The sequence below is a fragment of the Syzygium oleosum genome, unplaced genomic scaffold (assembly GCF_021117445.2).
Source record: "Syzygium oleosum isolate NSW1041296 unplaced genomic scaffold, Sole_v2.1 Sole_v2.01, whole genome shotgun sequence".
Classification (NCBI taxonomy): domain Eukaryota; kingdom Viridiplantae; phylum Streptophyta; class Magnoliopsida; order Myrtales; family Myrtaceae; genus Syzygium; species Syzygium oleosum.
In genome coordinates, this window is record NW_026607485.1 from 34,403,525 (window position 1) to 34,427,758 (window position 24,234).

A 24,234-nucleotide genomic window follows, 5' to 3' on the forward strand; every position below is an offset into this window, starting at 1 on the left:
TTGAAGTCGTTATCATGGTACGTGAACATTGTTTTTTAATGATTGACACACAAGAATGACTACAACTTAGTTTCATTTAGGACGCCATGCAACTGGAGCAATATGTAGTTCATTTATGTCTATGTTTAAGATCGTGAAAATTTCTGTTGCAGACATTTAGTTGTCATATTGAGCATTACAGGTGTGCCCAACCTCGCGTAATACCGAGGTCGGAGACACTGTTTTTTATGGGGGACTTTGTTTGAAGTATATTTTGTTGCATTATAAGATGCAAAAGTAGTCTGGTGGAGGTTGGAAGAGGAAGCTCGTATCCTTATTCGGAACAAAGAAGTGGGTTATTAAAGGTGCAAGATTGATGGAATCGATCGAGTATTTGAGACGTGATGTTGCTTTTTCACTCAGATCGGTTTTTGATGTGAAGCATGTCTCTCGAGTGACGATTATCGTGTTGGTTATCAAACAGCTAGTTAACTCCCCGGTTCATTTACAAGATACAATGCGTCTCTCACTAATTATCAACAAAAGCAAAGCTATAAGTTCCAACTGCGTTGTTTGTATGTGTTTCTTCCCTACTCGCGTTTCCTTTTTCAAGGTCTGCTGGTCACAGGTGCCCGTAGGACATTTGTGGCTATGTCGGCTCGGACCAATTCCCAATTCCGGCACAAAGCGCACATCCATGACTGTACGAGGCAAAAATGGCCGTGCTCTTCCTTCATGTAGTCGGCGAGGACGGAACACATGGATGAATGTACGATACAATCTTGTGTTGAACTCACGTGTAAAGTTTCCAAGCAAGACCATGCAAGGGGAACCCGGAAAGGAATACAAACAGCAACATATAGGAACAGAGTGAAACGTGCCTTGGAACAACAACGATGCAAGAGGGAAGCCACCAAGAGCGAAGCAGCGAGCGTCGTGACGATGTGCAACACTCGGGCACAACAAGCAGGAGCGAAGGATAGACGGCAGCATGTGCCAGTGAGCGATAGAACAGAAGATGGCAAGAGAGGTGGTAAAAGAGCGGGTGTCAAATGGGGACTCAGGTTTCCCTTAATGTATCACCTCAATGAAGTTGAGCGGCACAGGAACCATATAGGTGAGAATCGCGTGGTGGGAAGTGAAGGCAGGGAAACCTCGGGTGTTTGTGCAGGCACGACGGCCGATCGGCATCGGTATAGGTTCCTAAAACAGAGAGAAAGATCTCGTCATTTGATAAACTAGCTTCTCAAATGAAGCTTTTTCAGTTGATCCGGGAATCAAATGATGACAAACTTGTATAATGAGAAGCTAAAGCTTTTTCATTTGATGAAAAGCTGGTCATTTGATCCCCTCTATTCATTTGATAATCGTCTCCCCCTTTTCAGCAGCAGTTTGACAAAGAAAAGAATCGAGGAATGTTCCTAAAACAGTCACACGGATGGAGGTGGGAGAGTCTCGCTTTCCTGGCTAGCTCTTTGGGCCACTGCTATTGTCTACCTCCTGCCCCCAAATGTCAGCTTTCGTTTGGACTCTACTTTTCACAAAAACAGAAATACCGTGGAAACCTCGTACAATTTGTTAGGATCAGGTGCACAAACACAACGAAATAGAAAGTAAATGTGAGAAAGATAAATCGAGATGCAAGGTTTTATCCTAATTTACCCTTAAATTAAGACTATACCCAGCAGTTGATTTCCCAATGAGCGGACCTACCCGCTTATTGGGGAGCGGAACCTCCATACCTTCTTATCGATGGGGAATATGAACTACATCCCAATATAATTTTCCTCTCCCATTTTTCTCACTTTCGACAAAATAAAGATTAGATGCCACCAAGCTCTTGTCCAATATGTAAACTTGTCATACTCATAGGCACTGGATAAACAACATGAAGGGAGGGGTATCGATAACCACATTCCTCTCCAATCAAGGTGAAAGCTTTTAGTCAATACCATAATGAAGTGGAAAGGACGAGTACAGGCTTATCAAATCATCATCCTTCTGCAAGTACTTAGAAACACTGACTGACAATCTAAACGCATATTCAACCAGTACAAAACTAGAAATTCCGATCTTCTCTTCCTCTTCGACTTCAACCTCGCCAACTCATTTCACTCTATTAACAAATCAGGATTGCACCCAGTTTGACATAATAAACACAGTGACAGTAACACAATGATTGTTCATCACCGAGATCACATGATAAATTGACAGATTTATTCAACTATTGAAGTGTGCTAAGCCGCATCAAATTCCGGCGACGCTGAGCGGAAAGCTTCTCATTACAACTAAAAGAGAATACGATAATCAATTGTATTTTTTACCTTCCAAGTATGTGTCACTTCCTATCTCACCAATAGAGCGAGAGCGATATCGATAGGACTTTTGGGAGTTGGATTCTAAGTATGGTTTGAGGGAGTTGTATATATGTTTGAGATGACATTTGTTGGGTTTAATTGTGTTGATAATGTAAATATTCTTTTTGATGGATTATAGAAATTATAATATTGTAATCAACTTACTAGTTTAGCATATGTATAAAAAGATGGAGATATACATATTTTTATAATTGGTTGTTGGTTTCTGTATGAGACTGCATCCTTCCACCCGAAGAACGACCGTGTCATCCCCCATTTTTGTTGGTTCCAGGTGTGACAAGTTGAGCACTGCACTAGTAGATTGTCAATCTATTCTATAATTGTCTCGCCACTGTTCATCAGTTCGTTGAACCTAGACCGAAGGAGGGTTGCATTATAGTCAAACTGTCGTCTGACGACGAATGCAACGGGGGATGGGGACATCACACATTAGATAGCATATTATAGCTTTCATCCCATGTCCAGGAAACTCTTACGTCCATGTTCTACTTCACTCATAGGACAAAACGAAAGTTTGTCTACCTTTTCTGCTTTAGACAGCGTTGGATGGTCACCGCATTTTTATTTCTTAATGGAGACAATGAAGCCGACCCTCCAATGAGCCAAAAGAGTTTTTTTTTTTTTTTTTTTGATGACCCAGGGAACTCCCGCACGGCCGACAGCCGGGAGGTAAACCCTGGAGGCGACACGTGCTAGCCACCACACACGTGCACCGGTTAAGTCAGCCTGCGGCACCCGGGATTCGAACACTCAACCTTTTGCGAGAGGAAGAGTGCGCGCTCCAGCAGCGCCACCCAGGCGGGTGGTAGAGCCAAAAGAGTTTGTTCCCTCCGAAATGCAAAATTCCAAGTCTTCATAGATTAATCATGAGATAAGCATGAACATTTAAAAAGAAGTTCCCCCGGAGCATACGGAAGTTTTGGCTCGGCAGCTGGTATCAGAAGCCCCATCCAATTCGCCCACATAAAAAATGGAATAAGACGGGTGTTAAGAAATTTACCGGTGGGCCTCGGAGAGATTTGTTCGGATTGGAGCTGTCCCTGTCCGTATCAGCGGAGGCTAATGCCAGCAGATCTGAATCTACAAGTGCCCACCTCAATTCTTAGATTCAGAGCGCAAATCTCTCTTTCGCCTCTCGTCCCTGTCTCAACATTGGTTAATCATGAAATCTTGCTTATGGTCACCCCATGTGGACTTTGGTCTTAGCCTAAGGTGTGGAAATATGCAGCTGGGGAGGCAAATGGGAGGCCCGGAAAGATTTGAACTCGAGACCTCCTGCTTTGATATCACGTGAGATTTTTGTTGGATCACCGCCAACTATTCTAAAAGATTAAGTTGCTAAATAAAGGTGTGATTTATTATTTAAATGTTCTAATAGAGAGAATGATCCACAAAGCAGCGACATGGATGGAGGTGGAACCTCCCTGGCTTGCTCTTTGGGCCACTGCAGTAAAATTCCTCTCCCATTTTTCGCTTTAGACAAATGACAATTAGCAGAAGCTAGCTGCTGCGTCCCTGACCTTTCTCCGGTTTTGTACATAACAGTAGAGAGGTGAATCTGATGAGTTGCCATCATCTGAAAGACTTGATGACAATTTTGTCAGTCACAGGATAAACAACACAAAGGGAGTGGCGTGGATGATCTTTCTCCTCTCCAATCAAGGTGACAGCTTTTAGTCGATACTGTGCGAATAAACAAATTACGGTCCTTCAAAATGGATTGGAAAGGATAATTAGAGTCTTATGAAATCGTGGTCCTTTTCTTGACCCAAAAAAAAGAAAAGAAAGGAAATCATGGTCCTTTCTAAACGATTAAAAATAAGGGATAGCCGGATAAATGCACAAGAGGTTCTAAAACTTTGTTGCAAAACGTTATTCAATCATAAAACTTTCAAAAGTACAGTAAATCATAATATTTGTCAAGTTGATTCATGTGGCTTTTTTGTTATTACTTTTTAATAACGCGCGGCGTCCGTGGCTTTTTTCTTTTTCCTTTCCATTTCCACCGGTGCTCTCCCTTGTTACTGTTCATCTTCTTCACCGCACAAGCTCAACCATAACCGCAATCATCATCGGTGTTTGCCCTCCACCCAAGTCTCCGGAGCAATGTCACCACCGATCCCTTCCCTACCGTCGACAGCCATTGGCGAGCCCAAATAAGATCCCCTGGTTTCAGCTCACCTTTTTTGGAGTTCCAAGCAGCCAGTTTTTACTATTACAGTTGTTGAGCTGTCCCCAATGCTCATCCCGTGCCCCTTCGACGTCTGAGTAAGGGCCAACGACACCTAGAACCCACTGCCAACTGAGACCCAAGAACCCCTATTTTCACGCTCTTCCAGACTTCACGTCCTTAACCGTAACCCTCCTTTTTACGCATTTACCTATTAGTTTGCCTTAAAGACGTAATCATGGTACCTGAACATTGTTTCATGATTGACATGCCAAGAATGACTACAGCTTAGTTCCATCCGGGATGCCATGCAACTTAGAGCAATTTGTAATTCATTAATGCCTTTATCGTAAAGGTCATGAAAGTTTCTATTGCCGACATTTTAGTTATCTACCAAAGTTGTAAACTCCTTGTTTTATGGTGAACTTTGATTGAAGTTATCCTTCGCTGCATCGCGAGATGTAAAAGGAGTCTGGTGGAGGTTGGAAGATGAAGATTGTATCCGTATACTGGAAATAGTAGATGGTGGAACAAAGAAAAGGTGCAAGATTGATGAAATCAATCAAGTATTTGAGACCTGATTATGCTTTTTCCCCCAGATCAGTTTTTGACGTAAAGCATGTCTCTCAAGTGGTGATTACAAGGCCTCTGTTGGAGTATGGTTCATACTCCCAGCGACAGGACATCACGAGGGTATATATATATATATTCTTGTAATTGAAAGATATAATAAAGATATGCGATGTGCTAATTATAGTGGAATCCTCAGTTGGACGTAACCCTAATTTAAGGATAAACCAAGATCAAACATTACGTCTCAAATTCTCTTTCTCACTTTTACTCTTTTTGTTTTTTTGATTATGCGGCGAATCCTAACATCCTCTTGGATTCAAGAATTCAACGTCGACTCCCTCCAAAGCAGTCGTTCCCGGTCTCACTTTGACTTTTTGTTACCAAAGTTCATTCTATTAATTAATCATACTACAAAATACAAAGCGACTCTCACTACATACCAACAAAAGCAAAGCCATAAGATCCAAATGTGCTGTTATTGGTTATCTAACTCGCTGTAGATATGTTTCTTCCCTTCTCGTGTTTCCTTTTTCAGGGTGTGCGAATCGCAGGCACCCCTTGGGACATTTTACAGCCGTGTCAACATGGACTAGTTGCCAATTCCGGTACAAAGCGTACATCCATGACCGTACGAGGCAAAAGTGGCCGAGCTCTTCCACCATGTAGTCGGCAAGAACTGGACACACGGACAGACATAATTACAATCTTGCGTCGAACCGACGTGTAAAGTTTTCGAGCGAGACAATGCAAGAGGACCACCAGAAGCCACACGAATAACAAGAAATAAAGGAAAGAGTGAAAGGGGCCTTGGAACAACAACGATGCAAGGTAAGCCACCGAGAGCAAAGCAGTGAGCATCTTGAGGATGTGAAACACTCGGGCACAACAAGCGGGAGCAAACGACCAATGAGCAACCTGTGCCAAGGAGCAATAGAACAAAAGAAAAAAAACGGCAACGTAGATGGTAGAATAGTGGGTGTCAAATGGCGAATTCCCTTGATATTTTACCTCAATTAAGTTCACCAACACAGGAACAATAAAGGTGAAAATGGAGTGGTCGGAAGTGAAGGCGGGGAAACCTCGGATGTTCGCATGGGGACAACCGGACTGCATTGGATTAGGTTTCTAGGTTATCCTGAGCCCTAAGTACATAGGATGATTATCAAAATGATCAGAGAGAAACAAAGAGCTACTACAACAGAAAGGAATGTATTAGAGTGGGAGCAAAGCTTGCTTTTTATAATGAAGTGGTTGGGCACTGCACTTGCACACCTAAGCATCTCTTCTTCTATAATCGTCTCGCCACTGTTGAAGAGTTTGACGAAGCTCCATCTAGGAGGGTTACATCATGGTCAATTTGCCGTCTTGCCGGGGTGAATGCGACTGGCAGTGGGGACCATCACACAAACAATGCGTCCGATGGTTACTATTTCCATATCCGCGGAACACTTAACATTAATCTCCTCCTTTACACATAGATAAAAGGAAAGTTGTCTAGCTTTTCACTGCTTTATATGGCGTCGGATTGTCACCGCATTTTCTCACGATGGAGCCAAGAAAGCAAACCTTCCAATCAGCCAAAAGAATCTAAAAGTGCCCACGAATGCAAGATTCCAAGTCAACAATTATTATTCATGAGATATTGTTTCTGATGGGGTTCGGTAAAGCTCCCTAGGTTAAAGGCAATAGAAATAGTTTTTAAAGCTGAGGAAATGTTCCACAAAGCAGAGACGTAAATGGAGGTGGAAGAGACCTACCTTCCTCTTCCACGGCTTGCTCTTTGGGTCACTGCTATTGTTCACCTGTCCCCTGTTATTGGCTTTGTTAATACTCCGCACTTCACTTGCCGTAAAACTGCATGACCTTCATACGATTTTCCTCACCTTTTCATAATTTAGACAGAGAAAGATTAGGTGCCACCAAGCTCATGTCCAAGATGCAAACTTGAGCAATCCAATTCACCATATACCCACCTTTTAGAACAAATACACTGCTTACATGGTCACCTTTACCTATATTGCCGATTTGGCGAGGCTTAGATGCGTGCGGCCAAGATGTCAAGAGTATGTCTGTCCTCTTGATCATGTGGGTTCCTCACTTAACCTCTACTAGACAGAACCAAAACCAAAGTATCTACGGCACATTACTACCAAGTCATCATTTCTCAAGCCAAATGTAAAATTGTTGTGTAATATACTGAGAAAGAGAAGTACAAACTCAGGTCCATAAGAGAATCATTGCAATCCCAATGTAATGCATACCTAGGGGAGGGTCATAGAGGGAATTGATTAGTAAACAAAGGTGAATGAAGAAGACAGAAGCACTGGAGAATACGGTCATTATAATGGCTAGAGCAAGACTGCTGTCACATATCTAGCACTACCTCATTATTTTAGCTTTTCACTCTCACCTGACAAAGTGACAACTACTCCTTGATGTTTGCCTTCTTAACAGATCAACATGTCTTGACAATATCATTAGTGTATTCTGTTTCTTCACTGGTTACCCCTCTGATACATGTTGAAAAAATCAAGTTTGCTCAATTGAAGGACTGACTTGTTGCAGAAGTGAGCTACTGCGTGCCTGAACTTTTCAAGTTTTCTACAGAACAGTTAAAAGGTGAATCTGATTAGTGCCATCATCTCAAAAAATTGATGAAAATTAAGTCATAGGCACAGGATAAACAACACAAAAAGAGTGGTATCAATGACCACTCTCCAATCAAGGTGAAAGCTTTAGTCAATACCATGGGAATAAACAATATGGTCCTTTAATGGAGTGGAAAGAAAAAGTAAAGGGTTATCAAATCATCATCCTTTTCAAAATTCTTAAAAACAATGACTCACATTTGAAACACATTTTCAACTAGTGCAAAACTAGAAATTCAGATCTTCTCTTCCTCTTTGATTTCAAGCCCGCCAATTCATTCCTCTCTATAAACACATGAGGATTTCACCTAGTTTGACATAATAATCAAGGTGACAGTCAGCTCAATGATAGTTAACACACATGCATTAGATAAATGGGCTCTTTAGTTAACATTCTAAAAAAGAAAATTGCTCTTGTAGTCCATATTAAGCCAGGCATTTGTTCAAGAAAACTATTTCCATTAAGTAATGGCAAATTTATCAGATAAAGGGGTAATAGGGGATACAGCTTGTGTGAAAAACTTTATATTTAACAAGCTTTATGTGAAAAAGAGACCATCACCCAAAGGCTATTTGATCAAGATTGAACCATCACCCAAAGGCTATTTGATCAAGATTGACTAACTACTAGAGAATATATTATTTAATCTAGAAGATTAATCACAAAATAAAACAATGACTATAATCCCCGAGATGACATGATTATTATACGTGATATGACTTGACAAAATGAGACGTCCAGAAGATTCATCACAAAATAACACAATGACTGTTCATCGCAGAGATGACTTGAAAATAAGACATTCATTTTAGTGACAGTCACCCCTAAACAACTTTCCACCTGACCAAAATCCAATTTCTAAGCAAATATCTCTAAAATAAGAAAGAATTCAGGTACCTCACAAAAATTTAAGCATCTTCCCTAAGATGCAACACTTAACTTCCTTACGTCTGAAGCTCCACAAAGAGGGTCTCAATTCAATATATTGTCTAGAGAGCTCTAAGACCAGATTCCTCCTACCATGGTTTAGTGCTAGTCACGTTGGAATTCTAGCACTTGGTATTTCCCATAGACTTGGGGGGTTATTTTCCCACAACCTATGAGCCCCTAGTTTGATAACTTGACCTCAGCTTGGCATAGCCTTCTCCTTGCGTTCTTAGACAATTTATGTGAATCCTCATGTAATTCGACTTGCAGTTACTTGCCATCTTCCCAGCTACCCTTTTCAGCAGTTAATGCGTTAGAATAACCTTTATGCCACTCTTTCTAACCAGACTTTCGTTTTCCTTCTTCAAGAGGCTCCTTTGTCTTCAGTTTAAGCTGGTGCCTCTGATTGTTGTGTACTCTCCATTCCTTCTCCCTATAAAAAGCAAGCTTCTTCAAGGAAACATACTGATCTAGTTGTTTGTCATCCATCATCAGAATTTCCGGAGTTCTCAATCCATATCCGTTCAGTTTGATCTTTGCATACTTAAACCATGTCTTCCAATCTCCAATTGTATCCTCATAATCTAACTTATAATAATCCTCCATCGTTGCTCTTCAGCTCTCTTTAGCAAAGATAGTTTCCGTTTCCTTCTACGCTTTCCATTTTTAGCAAAGATAGATTCCGTTTCCTTCTTCGCTTTCCATCCTCAGAAGATATAGTTTCTTCTTTCTGTGCCGCATCATCATCATCTTCAGTATAAATTGGGAACCAGATCAAATAGTGTTTTGAAAGCTAGTCATTCAAGCTTCAACTAACTATTTAAATGGAACTGCTCTATGACCCCAACCCGGGAAAGAAAAAGTTTGCATCTACAAAATCTTCGCCAACCACTGCTAAAATCTTTTCCCATTAGGTGAGAACAGCTGTATTGTCGCAATACTTCGTTCATGGTGCCCTTTTAAAGTACTTCCTAAGCTATCTCCTGTACTTCGACAGTGAAAGAGTAAGATCTGCATAACTAGCTCATCCTTTTTGTAATAGATCAGGTCTTCTATGGCATCAGATTTACCTCAGAGAAGGCTCATTCATGCTAAAAGAGTAACTCTCAAACAACTTCCACTTCATTATTTCAAAAAGCAAGGACAAATGTAGAAATTAATTTAGAAATTTTTTTTTAATTTTGCATAGGTTGGCCACAAAATCATGATTGTTGGAGTATTTACAATCACACTATCTCTGTTTTTGCACTCTGTTTTGCGCTTGCAGCCATATATACAAATAATTAATAACATGCTAAGTAGAAAAAAATGAAAAAAAAAAACAATCTGTTTTACTTCACAAGACAAAATGTATGCATGACTACTCCCTAGTGGTTGTAGAACCAAACAAGATGTATGTCGTCCAACCTGACCCCAAACTCTTTGTTCCCAACCTATTTGGTTTTCTGACCACCATTATTTAAGTGGCATCCCTAGATTAAAATAAATTCACCTCCAAAACACATGAAACAAAGAAATGAACTGGGTAAATATAAAAGGATGAGATGCTTCTAGTTCATCCAAATCAGAAGTTTTTGCTAGATCCATATGATCTAATAAGCAGATCTTGACATAATCCAGATATAAAGTCAGTATTAGAACATTTTGGACATCTATTTTCTTTCACCTGCACATAGTTGGTATTGAGAACAGCGAAGATTACTTCTAACTAGTTTCAATTGGCGAGGATAAGGGCACGCCCCACGAGAACCATAAGTAACAGCCGAGACGTAAACACCATCCTGCAATAATATCAGAAAGAACTTACTTGGTGTTCTACACAGTTCTGATCCACTACAGATGGAAACAAGGTAACTTCTTCAAAGGAACCCTTTTAAGTCAAATTTATACCATATCTTCCGTTTCAAAGATGGAAAGAAGGTAACTTCTTCAAAGAAGAGGCCATGAATTACAAGGCAAATGCATCCGGCTGTTTGATCCATGCCAAGTAGATATTTACCATGTGTATCACAAAATGCTCATCCAGACCATCACGTGGAAGACAACTCTGGGGAAAAGAATAGGATTGTTAGTCTTGATTTAATTTTATCGGGGCAAAAAAAGTAAAGAATAGTTGTCAATGATAACCAATTTGAACAATATTTTTCTTGTCCGTTATCAAAATATCAGCATGCTCAAAATAACTTCATGACCATCCAACATGTGAAAATTGAAGCTTCAGTGATTGAGGTTTGGGAGAGGGGACATTCCGTCCACTGAATACTACAATCAATAGTGCCACATTGTGTTTTCTCCTTTACTCTACACTCTGTTTAAAAAAAAAAAAAGGCTAATCTAAGGATTATATTTCAATCATCATAAAGGGTCCACAGCCCAAACTTCAATCCAAGTTAAAACCAGCTAGAAATATGTGAATTAACCAAACTTTTTAAATAAAGCACTCCTTCCTGAACACAAATCTTGGCTAGCAAATTATCGAGCTTAAGTGATACATAATAATACAACAATAAGGTGGAAGGAAAGCAAAAGTTGACTGGGCATGAGATGCTCTATCACAACACATTCTCATGCATTTAAAGTAAAGTTAACAATTACCGCTTTGATGTAAGAAACAATGTAGTCCCTCCCAGGAGGACTCAAAACATTGGATGACAGTCTTATCCTATAAAAGTCATCTTCTTGCAGCAATTTCTGCGAAAAATAGGGCCAAGCCACGGTCAGAACATTAGCAAACCTACCTTACACGATTTAAATTGGAAGGAAAATGTGATGTCACCTGGAACTTGTCCTTGTCAACTTCAGTGATAGCATTACTCGAGAACCGCAGCTTGATGAGAGTCTAAAATCGAACAGCTAAACAGCTCAATCAGGCAATCAATTCGGAAAAGCAAAAGAGAAAGGAAAGGAAGAAAAAGAAGAATTAGAAGAGCTAATCTGGAGGAATGGCTATGCCAAATTTATGACCTTTCTAAAGACCAATCATAGAATGGCTAGATGAAGACTGCTTTGACATATCTAGCATTATCTCATCATTATCTTTTCAGTCTCATATTAGTAAGTGACAACTACTCCTTGATATTTGCCTTCTCAACAGATCAACATGTCATGACAAAATCATTACTTCGGTCTGTTTCTTCACTAGTTAACTCTTTGATGCATGTTAAAAAGCAAAGCTTGCAAAATGAAGAACTGACTTGTTGCAGAAACAAGCTACTGCATCCCTGACCTTATCAAGTTTTCTATAGAGCAGTTGAAAGGTGAATCTGATTAGAGCCATCGCCTCAAACAAATTGACGATCATCGTGTCATATGCACAGGATAAAGAACATAAAGGGAGTGCTATCGATGACCATGTTCCTCTCCAATCAAGGAGAAAGCTTTAGTCAATACCCATGCGAATAAACAAATTATGGTCCTTTGATTGAGTGTAAAGGAAAAGTACAGGCTTATCAAATCATCAATCCTTTTCAATATATTTTAACATAATGACTAACAGTTGAAACACATATTCAACTAGCACAAACCTAGAAATTCCAGTCTTCTCATCCTCTTTGACTTCAAGCCCGCCAATTTATTTCACTCTAAAAATATGAGTGCACCCAGTTTGGCATAATAAACACAGCAACAGTCAACTCAACAGTGATAGGCAACACACATGCATTAGATATATAGGCTCTTTAGTTAATGGTCTATAAGAGAGAATTTAGCCCCTGTAGTCCACATTAAGCCAGGCATTTGTCCAGACAACTATTTCCAGCAAGTAACAGCAAATTATCAGATAAAGGGATAATAGGGGATCAAGCTTGTGGAGAAAATTTATATTCAAAAAACCTTACGTGAAAAAGAGACACCACTAAAAGGACTAACTTGATCAAGATTGACCAACTACTGGAGAATACATTATATGACTTGACAAAATGAAACATCCAGCAGGTTAAAATAACACAATGACCATTCATCATTGAGATCACATTACAACAGATTCATTTTAATGCCAGTCACCCCTAAAAAACTTTTCCACTTGAGCAAAATCCAACTTCTAAGTAAATTTCTCTAAAAGATGAAAGAATTCAGATACGTCACAAAAATTTAAGCATCTTCCTTAAGATGCAACACATAACATCCTTATGTCTGAACCACAAAATGGGTCTCAAACCCATATATTGACTAGAAAGCTCTAAGACCAGAGTCCTCCCACCATGGTTTAGTGCTAGTCACATCGGAATTCTAGTGCTTGGTTTTACCCTTAGAGTTCGGGGTTATTTTTCCATAAGCTATGAGCCTCGAATTTGACAACTTAACCTCAGCTTGGCGTTTCCTCCTCCTTGCATTCTTAGACAATTTACGTGAATCCTCATGTAATTCAACTTTTTGTGACTTTCCATCTTCCATGCTACCCTTTTCAGCAGTTGATGCATTAGAATGATCTTTACGCCTCTTTTTCTTATCAGACCTCCGTTTTCCTTCTTCAAGAAGCTCCTTTGTCTTGAGTTTAAGCTGGTGCCTCTGATTGTTGTGTACTCTCCATTCCTTCTCCCTATAAGGAGCTAGCTTCTTCAAGGAAACATACTGATTTAGTTCTTTCTCATCCATCATCAGAATTTCTGGAGTGCTCAATCCATATCTGTTCGGTTTAGTCTTAGCATACTTAAACCTTGTCTTCAAATCTCCAATTGTATCCTCATAATCTAACTTATAGTACTCCTCCATCATTGCCTCTTCAGCTCTCTTTAGCAATGATAATTTCCGTTTCCTTTTGCCTTTTCCATCCTCAGAAGATATAGTTTCTTCATTCTGTGCCTTGGGGATGTGATCAGATTCCTCTGCCTCCTTCTCTTCCTCCTCCTCCTCCTCCTCCTCTTCCTCCTTCTCATCATCATAATCATCATCACCACTGTCATCTTTACCTCCATCATTTAACTTGTGTCTTAAGCTTCTTTCTCTAGCTGCTAAGAATCCATCCTTCGACTCTGCTTCATCCCAGCCAACCTGTAGTCCTAGCAATTCATCTTCCTTCTTGAAGTCTGGTTTTTCAATTTCTCCACCTTCTTCATCTCCGTCACTGCCAAAGTCAGGGTCCACATCATCTGCGTTGTAATACTTTTCATTAAAAACTTGCTTCATCATCCAATCATATTCCTCGGGATCGAAGTCATCATCAAGATCAACTCCATTCAATGGGCAGTCCTCATCTTCATCTAGCCCAGCAATCTGCTTGAACTTTTCAAGCTTCTGCTTCATCTCCTCCTTTTTTAAATTCTTCAAGTGCTTCAACTCCTCCTTCCTTTCCATCTCAGCAACCTTCATCCTCTCCTCCTTGCTCTCTCTCTGCTTCTTCCTAGCCTTCTCAATCTTCCTCACTGACCCCTCGATGGTCCTCGAATGACCCAATACCCTGTCACCTGCATTCTCCTCGTACCTAAAATTGGTTTCATAATCCTCTTGCTTCTCAATCTCCTCCTCATCCTTCAACAACTCTTCCAACTCCTCCTCATTAACATGTCCTTTGCTCTTGTTATCCTTGTCAACCCACATCTTATTCAAAAAGAACTCCTTCAGAAACATCTCATTCTCACCCAAACTCTCGCTCCTGCCAAAATATTCATCCAGCTTCTGCTGAAACTCTGCAGCATCACCACCTTCGACTGGATCACCATCATCTCTCCTCTTCACTGTCAAAAGATCACCATCGTCGACATCAACCTCTGCAGCCTCCGCAGCTTCCATGAAAGCCCTTCTCATCTCCTCTTGCTCCTCCCTGTAGCTCTTCTTCTTAGTAGCCTCTGTCTGCTCATCATCAAATTCAGGTCCCTCCTCAATCAGGTGCTTGGCCACCACATCTTTCAAGTAAAGCTTATGTTTTCTCTCCTTCGACTCCTTCTCTTCATCACCGTCGCTATCTTCAGACTCGAAAAGAGCGACATTCTTCTCTTTAAGACTCGGGTCTTGGCTTCGCACCTTAATTAGCGCATTAAAGAACTCCAAGTCCTTCTTACTAGCCTTACTCACATCAACATCATCATCCAAAGACGATGAAGACTCGGAGGAGGACTCGTCATCTGATTCAGAGGAAGACGAGGAGTCATCTCCTACGAGGCCCTTCTTTTTGAGCTCCTGAAGCCGATGGAGGTCCTCACGTTTCTTGTTATGCTCGAACCGGCGAGCGTATTCTTTGTTGATCTCAATCTTCGAGACATCGTCGCCATCGGAATCGCCGCCCTCAAACAGCTTCAACCCCATCCCTGAAGCGAGAGTCAGCAATCACAAGTGTGCTTATCCAATGGACGACAAAGGGAGAAACAATTTGATCCTGCAAATAGATGGAGCAAATTAACACAAAACAAGAACAAAAAGAAGAAGAAGCAACTTGAATTGGAGATTAAAGATTTGCATGAACGAAGAGAGACGCAACAACGTAGGACTGGGCGACAACAAGGTTGCAGCCCTCTGAATTGAGATCAGAAAGAGCTCTGCCCTGATGAGGGTTTATCCTCTCATTTTCTACAAAACCAAAAAAAGATAAATATAAACAGACCGAAACACGAGTGCGAAACTTGGGCCGACTGAATTGGCAAGCATTTTACAAGATTTCCCTTACAACCGACCACCGACCGGTCCCCATTGAGTTCAGTAGCTTCAATTCACTAATTACAAATTTTGTCAGGTGGCCTCGTCGAAACTACGCCTCCTACAAACCATTTCATGTTTCTATGACAGAACAATAAACGAAATCATAGATTCAGTTTCGTTCTATGAAAGTGGTCTCCGGGAACCAGGATGCATCATATCAGAATGCCGCATGCCGCACACGAAAATTCCGGGCGAAAACGCCTACAGGTTAGGGCAACCTTCGGACCTTATCTGGGTTCTTTAGGTAACGCCCGATCCCACCGATTCTAACATCAGAGGGGGGAAACAAAATCATGGGTCTCGTGAAAAAACAGCGACAAAACTACGAACATTTCCGAGAAAAGCACAGAACAAGCAATGGCCAAAAAAAAAGGGGGGCAAGAAACGGATTGGAGCTATGGCCAACCCAAGTAGAAAGAAGCAAGAAGGGAGACCGCCGGAATACCAAGAAACGAAAGGCAGGCTCTCTCTCCGTCCTCGCCGCCCCGGCGGAGGTAGTGGCGGCGCCGGCGTTCGGGGGGCTTGTCTCGTCGGCGTCCTCTGGTTCTCTCTCTTCGCGTGCGGTATGAACCCTAGAAAGAGAGAATTTTGGGTCTTTTTGATATGAATCGGGTAAAGTTCGGTGAATTGAAATAATACGCGGTTCGCCGCTGCTTCTCGTTTCATTAAAGTTTCTTTTGGGCTCTATACGAAGCCCAAAAACTTTCATCCCGATGTCTAATTTCAACTATTACATGATTTTATAAGGGAAAGACCCGTGTGAAAATGAGTAAAATGTAGCAAGAACAAGGAACTCTCTAGAGGTATGTTCGACGATAAAGAAACGAGGATGGAAGAGAAAAATATTCCTCGATTAGATTTATTTTTGGCATGTGAGTATTGTCGTTCTTTTCGTGGTGCGGTTCGGTTTTGTCGAAAATTTTCGATCATATGAGGTGAAATCATAAGAAATTCCAAATTCAAAGACATTGACTTAAATCCGTCACTGAAATGAAAATAGGTAAAATGAAGTTAGATTAGTGTTCCCTATATATCTCCATAGACCTAATCATTTGGTTTTTTTTATCTTTTCATTAATCGGCGCGTGTTCTGCTAACGAATAGGTCCCATCTTTTTTTTTTTTTTGTGAAGCCACGAATAGGTCCCACCTAATAGGCTAAAATTAGCATATATTGTGAAAAGTAGGGATAATCGATTCTCGGTCCGATCCGGTTTCAAGGTAGAACCGGAAATCGATCCGGGAGGACCGGTTCCCATTTTTGAGAACTGCGGACCGGACCAGTTGATCCTATCATTGGTGGTCCGATTCGGTTCAATGGAACCGATCACCTTTTTATTTTGTTTCTATCACAATGAGAGAAAAGTGACAAATATCAATATATTGACGAAAGCAACGATGAGTCCTATTGACGAAAGCGACGATGAGTAAAGAGTCTTTATAGTACGACGATAAGGAGAAAATATTGTACATGGATTTAGTTCACATTTTACTAAATTTTTTGAAGAAATAAAATATAAAAAATATATATATGTAGTTGGTCCCAACCCTCTTCCCCCTTGGAATGGGAACGGGACCACCTAGACACCAAATCCTAAAAGTGGAACTGAAAATCGAACCAACACTACCGGGAACCAGATCAAACCAGTCGGTCCAGTTCGATCCAAGCGGTCCGTTTTGCACACCCCTAGTAAAAAGGCAGAGCTTTGTTCATGATTTCATATATATAATATTAGAACCTGCTATCCTAAACGATTGAATTGATTCAAGAAAAAATGGTCTTAATTCGGGAAACAAATGGACTATCAATACGCTATCGTTTGATTTCCCCAGGTAGGAACAGAAAACAAGTATAGGGTTCAACCATTGTCCCATATCCACCGTGCCATCAAGATATGAATAATGTATCTAGGCAAGCCTGCTGACAGTGCATGAGTCTTTTTACTTTCGGCTCAGCAACCCGCTCTATGACGTGTTTTACGACGGGTGATGAAGTGGTCGAGCCATCTTGACATCCCCAATTCTGCAAAGAAATCTATTCGAGAACGAAATCTAAAATCCCCCGTGAATCCATCTTTCATCTTCTTCTCACGGCTGTTGGACCACGCTGAGCTCCGGCTGCACCCTGTTGTGGTTGGGATGCTGACTGGCCACCCGCCTGCTCCTCAGGAGGCATATTCATCGCCTGTGTTACGGCGTTCATGACTACAAGTCCGAGAGGGATCGCGTACATCCACTGAAAATCACAGGAATCAATGATGAGCAATTGGAGATTTTAACTTCTGAGAGCCTAATATGTAGGAAAGGGAAAAGGCGAACTCACATATTTGGCCCAAAATGATCTTTCCGGTGGCTTCACAACTTCAGCCTCTCCGTTCTCTCCAAGGGATATCTCTTCCACGAATACTGGAGTCCTGCAACAGGTGAAAAATATGACAAATGAAGCACCTACTTTCCCTTATGAATGCAAGCATACTATCACATCTCGATAATAGTGTTTAGGTGCTCGGTATGCTCAAATTCTTTTATGCACCAGACAGACTGGCTTAGCATTTTATTTCCAGACGTGAATGGGAAACTATCACACCAGATGCCTCAACATTGTCTTCACTCTCCCAACAACAAACTTTTCAGACAATAAATGCCTACTGAAATTCTGCATGGAATTAAATGGCAGGAAGTCAAGTTTCGTTTTTCATTTGATTGGAACTCCAAACACACAGGAAACTCTTCCTAAGCAGATGCTGATTTGTTAACACTAATACATCTCTGTAGTGAAAATAGAGTGGAAACATGAGTTGACTTTTATTGTATTTATAGAGTGAGCTGTCTCATCATAAATTAACTGGAATGCAAGCCTATGAGAGATTACGAAAGAGAAAATGAAAAAATGTTATTAATAGATCATGTACCTTGGTGCCAGATCACTGTTCTTTAAAATAGTATGCGAATTGAACGACCACTTCGCTGGCTGAAACATAAGAAACATTATCATGAATGGAAAGGTTATCAAGGCATGGCCAAACCTCAAAATTAAGGACAGTTGAACATCAACAGATCATAAATGCTGACTATGCAATTGTTCAAAAGGCTCATGCTTTTGCCACTCCAAATATGGCTGAAGACACTACAGCAACTTTGAATGGACGTTATTATCCATTGCAGGTCCTACTTTAGCATGCTATTGGAACTTCAAAATTTTCAATTGCAAAGATAAATATGGGGCCCACTCTTATTTAAACTTATTTCTTACATATTTTCCTCCTTTTTGTTTGGTTTCTCCTTTTTTTTTCTTTTTTTTTTTTTCCATTTGGGACGATACTAGTGATCCTCTTTTCCAAGAAAAATAAATCTTATGGTAGATAGCCAACTAATCATTGTGTTAATGAGTTACATATTTTTTTTCCTTTCGTACTAGGATATTAAAAAATAACCTACGTACAAGTAAAAGTGAAAGAATCATCTACTAATATTAACGAATAGCTTTGGTTTAATCAAATTTTCACTATATGTCATTACGCTATAGTCCGTGTATTTTATCTGCTCAACTTTCATTTAATTCGGTTAATCTAGTAGTCCATTTTTTTATTTATTTTTCATGTCATTACTACACGATTTCTTCATAGATACTTTCAAAAAAAGATTAACAATATGATAGAGTCAAGTACATTAGAAATCTAAACATCCATTATTACCATGCAAATCAAAAGAAAAAGCTCCATAAAACATTATTACATGAAAAAGTCACCAGTAAATGAATGAAAGTTGAGCAGTTAAATACACGGATTATAACGTAATAAGTAGTGAAGTTTTAATTAAACCAAAGACATTCGTTAAAAATAAAAATTCTTTAACTCAATTATGCTTAGGTTATTTTTCGAACAATGGTATCCTAGTACAAAATAAAGAAAAGTATGCAACTCATTAGCACAATAACTAGTTGGCTATCTGCCCAAAAAACTATTTTTGTGGAAAAGAGGATCACCAGTTTCGTCCCAAGGAAAAATAAAACAAGGAAAAGAAGAAACCAAACAAAAAGAAAAAAAAAAAAAAAGGCAACAAATAAGCTTAAATCAAGAGCCCCACATTTGCTGCTCTAGTCATCATAATTGAATCTTTTTAAGTTCCAACATCAAGCTAAAGTGAAATCGGCAAAGGATAATGTCGTCCATTCAAAGTGGTAGAGGTGTCTCCAGCCAAATCTAGAGTGGAAAAAGTGCAAGCTTTTTTAAATTATAAAAACATTGTTCCTAACATGAACTGCTTGAGTCAGATTTTCCATCCCCAACCACAATCTAAGGACTACTAATTGATCAGGAGGAAGTCCCGCACCTTTGTAAGGTCAATGGCCATGTTAAGAGATGGTTATAAGAGAATGCCATACTCATTATCTTCAGCATAAATTAGGTACCAGATAGAATATCCTTTTGAATGCTATACATTCAGGCTTCAACACAGATATTCAAAATGAACTTGATAATGACCCCAACCCAAGAAAGAAAAGGTTTGCATCCTGTAACTTAAAAATCTTCAGCAACCACACTAAAACCTGTTCCCATTAGCTGAGAATAGCTTTATCATCACAATATTTTGTTGGCATCGTAATTGAAGCTTTTTAAGTTCCAACATCAAGCTAAAGTGAAACCGGCAAAGGATAATGTCGTCCATTCAAAGTGGTAGAGGTGTCTCCAGCCAAATCTAGAGTGGAAAAAGTGCAAGCTTTTTTAAATTATAAAAACATTGTTCCTAACATGAACTGCTTGAGTCAGATTTTCCATCCCCAACCACAATCTAAGGACTACTAATTGATCAGGAGGAAGTCCTGCACCTTTGTAAGGTCAATGGCCATGTTAAGAGATGGTTATAAGAGAATGTCATACTCATTATCTTCAGCATAAATTAGGTACCAGATAGAATATCGTTTTGAAAGCTATGCATTCAGGCTTCAACACAGATATTCAAAATGAACTTGATAATGACCCCAACCCAAGAAAGAAAAGGTTTGCATCCTGTAACTTAAAAATCTTCAGCAACCACACTAAAACCTTTTCCCATTAGCTGAGAATAGCTTTATCATCACAATATTTTGTTGGCATCGTAATTGAAGCTTTTTAAGTTCCAACATCAAGCTAAAGTGAAACCGGCAAAGGATAATGTCGTCCATTCAAAGTGGTAGAGGTGTCTCCAGCCAAATCTAGAGTGGAAAAAGTGCAAGCTTTTTTAAATTATAAAAACATTGTTCCTAACATGAACCGTTTGAGTCAGATTTTCCATCCCCAACCACAATCTAAGGACTACTAATTGATCAGGAGGAAGTCCCGCACCTTTGTAAGGTCAATGGCCATGTTGAGAGATGGTTATAAGAGAATGCCATACTCATTATCTTCAGCATAAATTAGGTACCAGATAGAATATTGTTTTGAAAGCTATACATTCAGGCTTCAACACAGATATTCAAAATGAACTGGATAATGACCCCAACCCAAGAAAGAAAAGGTTTGCATCCTGTAACTTAAAAATCTTCAGCAACCACACTAAAACCTTTTCCCATTAGCTGAAAACAGCTTTATCATCACAATATTTTGTTGGCAGTGCCCATAAAGTACTTGCTAAGCTCCATCTTATGTACTTCAACAAATGTGAAAGAGTAAGATCCGCATGACTAGCTCATCCTTTTTATAATAAGATCAGGTCCCTTATGGTGTCATATTAACCTTCATGCAAAATCATAAAGAAACTCACAAACAGCTTCCATTTCATTATTTCAAAAAGAAAGGACACATGTAGAAATTAATTTACAAACACTGTTTTAATTTTCGCATAGGTTGGCTGCAAATTCATGATTGTTTAAGAGTATTTGCAATTACACTATCTCTGGTTTTGCACTCTGGTATGCACTTGCAGCAGTATATACATATATTGAATAACATTCTAAGTAAAAAGGAAAGTGAAAGATAAGAATCTATTTCACTTCACAAGACAAAATATTTGCATGTCTAATCCCTAGAGGTTATAGAACCAACCAAGATATACATCGGCCGACCCGACCCCACACTCTTTGTTGCCGACATATTTGACTTTCTGACTACAGTTATTTCGGTACTATCCCTAGATTAGATCGAATTCTTCACTGAAACACACAAAACAAATAAATAAACTGGGTAAATATAAAAGGAAAGAGATGTTTCCAGTTCATCCAAATAAGAAGCTTTTTCTACATCCATATGATCTACTAAGCAAATGTTGACGTAATCCAGATATATAGCCAGCATTAGAACATTTCGGACAGTCTTTTTTTCACCTGCACATAGTTGGTATTGAGAAGAGAGTTATTACTTACTAGTTTCAGCTGGCGAGGATAAGGGCATGCCCCAGGAGGACCATAATTAACAGCCAAGATGTTAACACCATCCTGCAATAACATAAGAAAACAAATCAACTTTACTTGCAAGATGGAAAGAAGATAAATTTTCCAAAGAAGCCATGAGTTACAAACGAAATGTATCCGGCTGTTTGATCCATGTCAAGTAGATATTTACCATATGTATCACAAAATGCTCATCCAGACCATCACGTGGAAGACATCTCTGGGGAATAGAATAGGATTGTCAATCTTGCTTTAATTTCAGAGGCGCAAAAATAGTTAATAAGAATAATTTCATAGATAACAATTAGAACAAAATAGTTCTTGTCCCTTATGACAGATATCGGCATGCTCAAAATAACTTCATCACCATCCACGATATGAAAATCGAAGCCTCTTTGTGTGTGGTTTGGGGGAGGGGACATTCCGTCTACTGAATACAACAAATCAATAGTGCCACAATGTAATTTCCCATTTACTCTAAACTCTGTTTAAGGAAAAATAAAAGCTAATCTTAAGGATTACATTTTGATCATCAGAAGGGGCTCACAACCCAAACTTCAATTCGAGTTAAAACGGGCTAAAATACGTGAAATTAGGCAATCTTTTTCATATAAAGCACTCCTTCCTGAACAGAAATCTTGGCTAGCAAATGAATCATGCTTAAGTAATCAATCAAAAGCAAGTTGCGACGGAGACACGATTCTACATCACAACACAGTCTCATGCGGTCGAAGTAAAGTAAACAACTACCGCTTTGATGGAAGAAACGATGTAGTCCCTCCCAGGAGGACTCAGAACGTTGGACGGCAGTCTTATCCTATAAAAGTCGTCTTCTTGCAGCAATTTCTGCGACGAAGAGGGGCCAAGCCACGGTCAGAACACAGCAAAAACCTGCATCACGTGATCTGAATCGGAAGGAAAAACGTGATGTCACCTGGAACTTCTCCTTGTCGACTTCGGTGAGAGCATTCCTCGAGAACCGCAGCTTGGTGAGAGTCTACCAACCGAACACCGAAACAGCTCAATCAGGCGATCAATTCGGAAAAGCAAAAGGGAAAGGAAAGGAGGAGGAGGAGGAAGAAGAAGAAGAAAAAGAAGAAGAAGATGTGACCTGGGGGCCGTGGGACCAGGTCTTGAGGCGAGCGGAGAAAACGCCGGCGGGGGAGAAATCGGAGTCGCCGAAGGCGTGCTCGAGGGGGAACTGGACCTTCGAGTCGGACTCGGCGGCGTGGTGATCGGAGTACCTCTTCCGGGACCGGGCCGGCGAGAGCGGATCGACCCCGACCCCGACCCCTCCGCCCCCGGCCCCTCCCCCTCCTCCCGCTCCTCCTCCTCCTCCTCCTCCTCCTCCACCGATCGCCCCCAGATCGTCGTCCTGCTCGACCACGAGCTCGTCGGACTGGAAGGCGCGGGCGCGGCGGTGGTGCGATGCGGTCGCCAGCAACAGCACCACCATCGCCGTCAAGATCCTCCACAACTTCTCGCCCTCCATTGCTGCTGCTGCTGCTGTGCGGTGCTTCCAAGTACGCGAACTCCGACTTCGCCTTCGAGGTCGAGAGGTTGAGAGAGAGAGAGAGAGAGGAGGCGGGGGTGTTTCTGGGAGCGTGGGCCTGGCTATGCATTTGGACCGTAGATGGGCCAAGCCCAACTAAGCTCATCTTTCCCTTTTGGCATTTGATATACGGGTCAAGCAGCTGGGCCGGTTCAACCCGGAAATAGAACCGGATTAGCCTTGTCCGGCGAGATCCAGGCCGGTTCGCAATCGCATGGGGACCGGGTCGATTCCGGGGGGAAACCGGCCTTGACCAGTTTGGCTTACCTAGACCGATCACTCCTGATTTGATATGCAAGACCAAACAAAACTTGATTATTCAATCATGATCTTAGTGCCTGTAGTATTATTTGGATTTGATAGAAGGGTCAGCAATTGGGCCGGTTTAACCCGGAAATAGAAACGAATTAGCCTTCTCCGATAAGATTCAGGCCAGTTTGCATGGGGAGCGGGTTGATTTGGGAACGGGCCTTGACCGGTTCGACTTCCCTAGACCGATCACTCATGATTTAATATGCAAGACCAAACAAAACATGATTATGCAATCATGATCTTAGTGCCTCTAGTATTATATTTTCTATTTAATTGCGTTAAGTATACCATGTACATTTTTCGTCTCATGTATACGCAGTTAGCCATTTCGAGGCAACCAAAAACATTTAAGCTAAATAGTGAATGCACCTACTAGCACAAACTTTTGATCATTCAAAGTAACAACAACATGGACATATATATCTCCTTTCTGAGGGCATTGTCATACTTTGAAATTGTGTTCTTCTTTTAATTCTCAATTTGACATTTGAACTTTAGTTTTGCTCATCTTGGTCCCAAAACTCTTTCAACAGAACCAATTTAAGTTCATGGAGCCAATTTGGTTGATCCGGCATTTACCATGGCGATCCAGCTTAGCTATGGGAGTTGTGGTCGAGCAGAATTGTGTGCGGCCAAAGTTATCACTAATTTTCGTGTAAGTAATGTTATAATTATGAAATAGTCCAAGCTTTTTTTCTT

General features: G+C 40.5%; 2 protein-coding genes across 5 annotated transcripts; both read right to left on the reverse strand.

Moving 5' to 3' along the window:
• Positions 1–12,610: 12,610 nt before the first annotated feature.
• LOC115681724 (uncharacterized) lies at positions 12,611–15,908 on the reverse strand. Of its 3 annotated transcripts, XM_056316270.1 has the most exons (3): positions 15,752–15,900; positions 15,089–15,177; positions 12,611–14,986 (listed from the first exon to the last, which is right to left on the reverse strand). In XM_056316270.1, the coding sequence occupies exon 3, from the start codon at positions 14,914–14,916 to the stop codon at positions 12,904–12,906; it is 2,013 nt and encodes a 670-aa protein (XP_056172245.1). In that variant the 5' UTR covers positions 14,917–14,986; positions 15,089–15,177; positions 15,752–15,900; the 3' UTR covers positions 12,611–12,903. The 3 variants fall into 3 exon arrangements, with proteins under 3 accessions (XP_056172245.1, XP_030461624.2, XP_056172250.1); XM_030605764.2 differs by lacking the exon at positions 15,089–15,177 and having other exon boundaries at positions 15,752–15,908; XM_056316275.1 differs by lacking the exon at positions 15,089–15,177 and having other exon boundaries at positions 12,611–14,918; positions 15,752–15,899.
• A 1,177-nt stretch (positions 15,909–17,085) lies between these two features.
• LOC115681738 (uncharacterized) lies at positions 17,086–23,234 on the reverse strand. Of its 2 annotated transcripts, XM_056316279.1 has the most exons (8): positions 22,783–23,234; positions 22,606–22,668; positions 22,422–22,517; positions 21,844–21,891; positions 21,645–21,716; positions 18,217–18,275; positions 17,628–17,718; positions 17,086–17,540 (listed from the first exon to the last, which is right to left on the reverse strand). In XM_056316279.1, exons 1-8 carry the CDS (start codon positions 23,161–23,163, stop codon positions 17,382–17,384), a joined length of 969 nt encoding a protein of 322 aa, XP_056172254.1. In that variant the 5' UTR covers positions 23,164–23,234; the 3' UTR covers positions 17,086–17,381. The 2 variants fall into 2 exon arrangements, with proteins under 2 accessions (XP_056172254.1, XP_056172262.1); XM_056316287.1 differs by lacking the exon at positions 21,844–21,891.
• Positions 23,235–24,234: the final 1,000 nt, after the last annotated feature.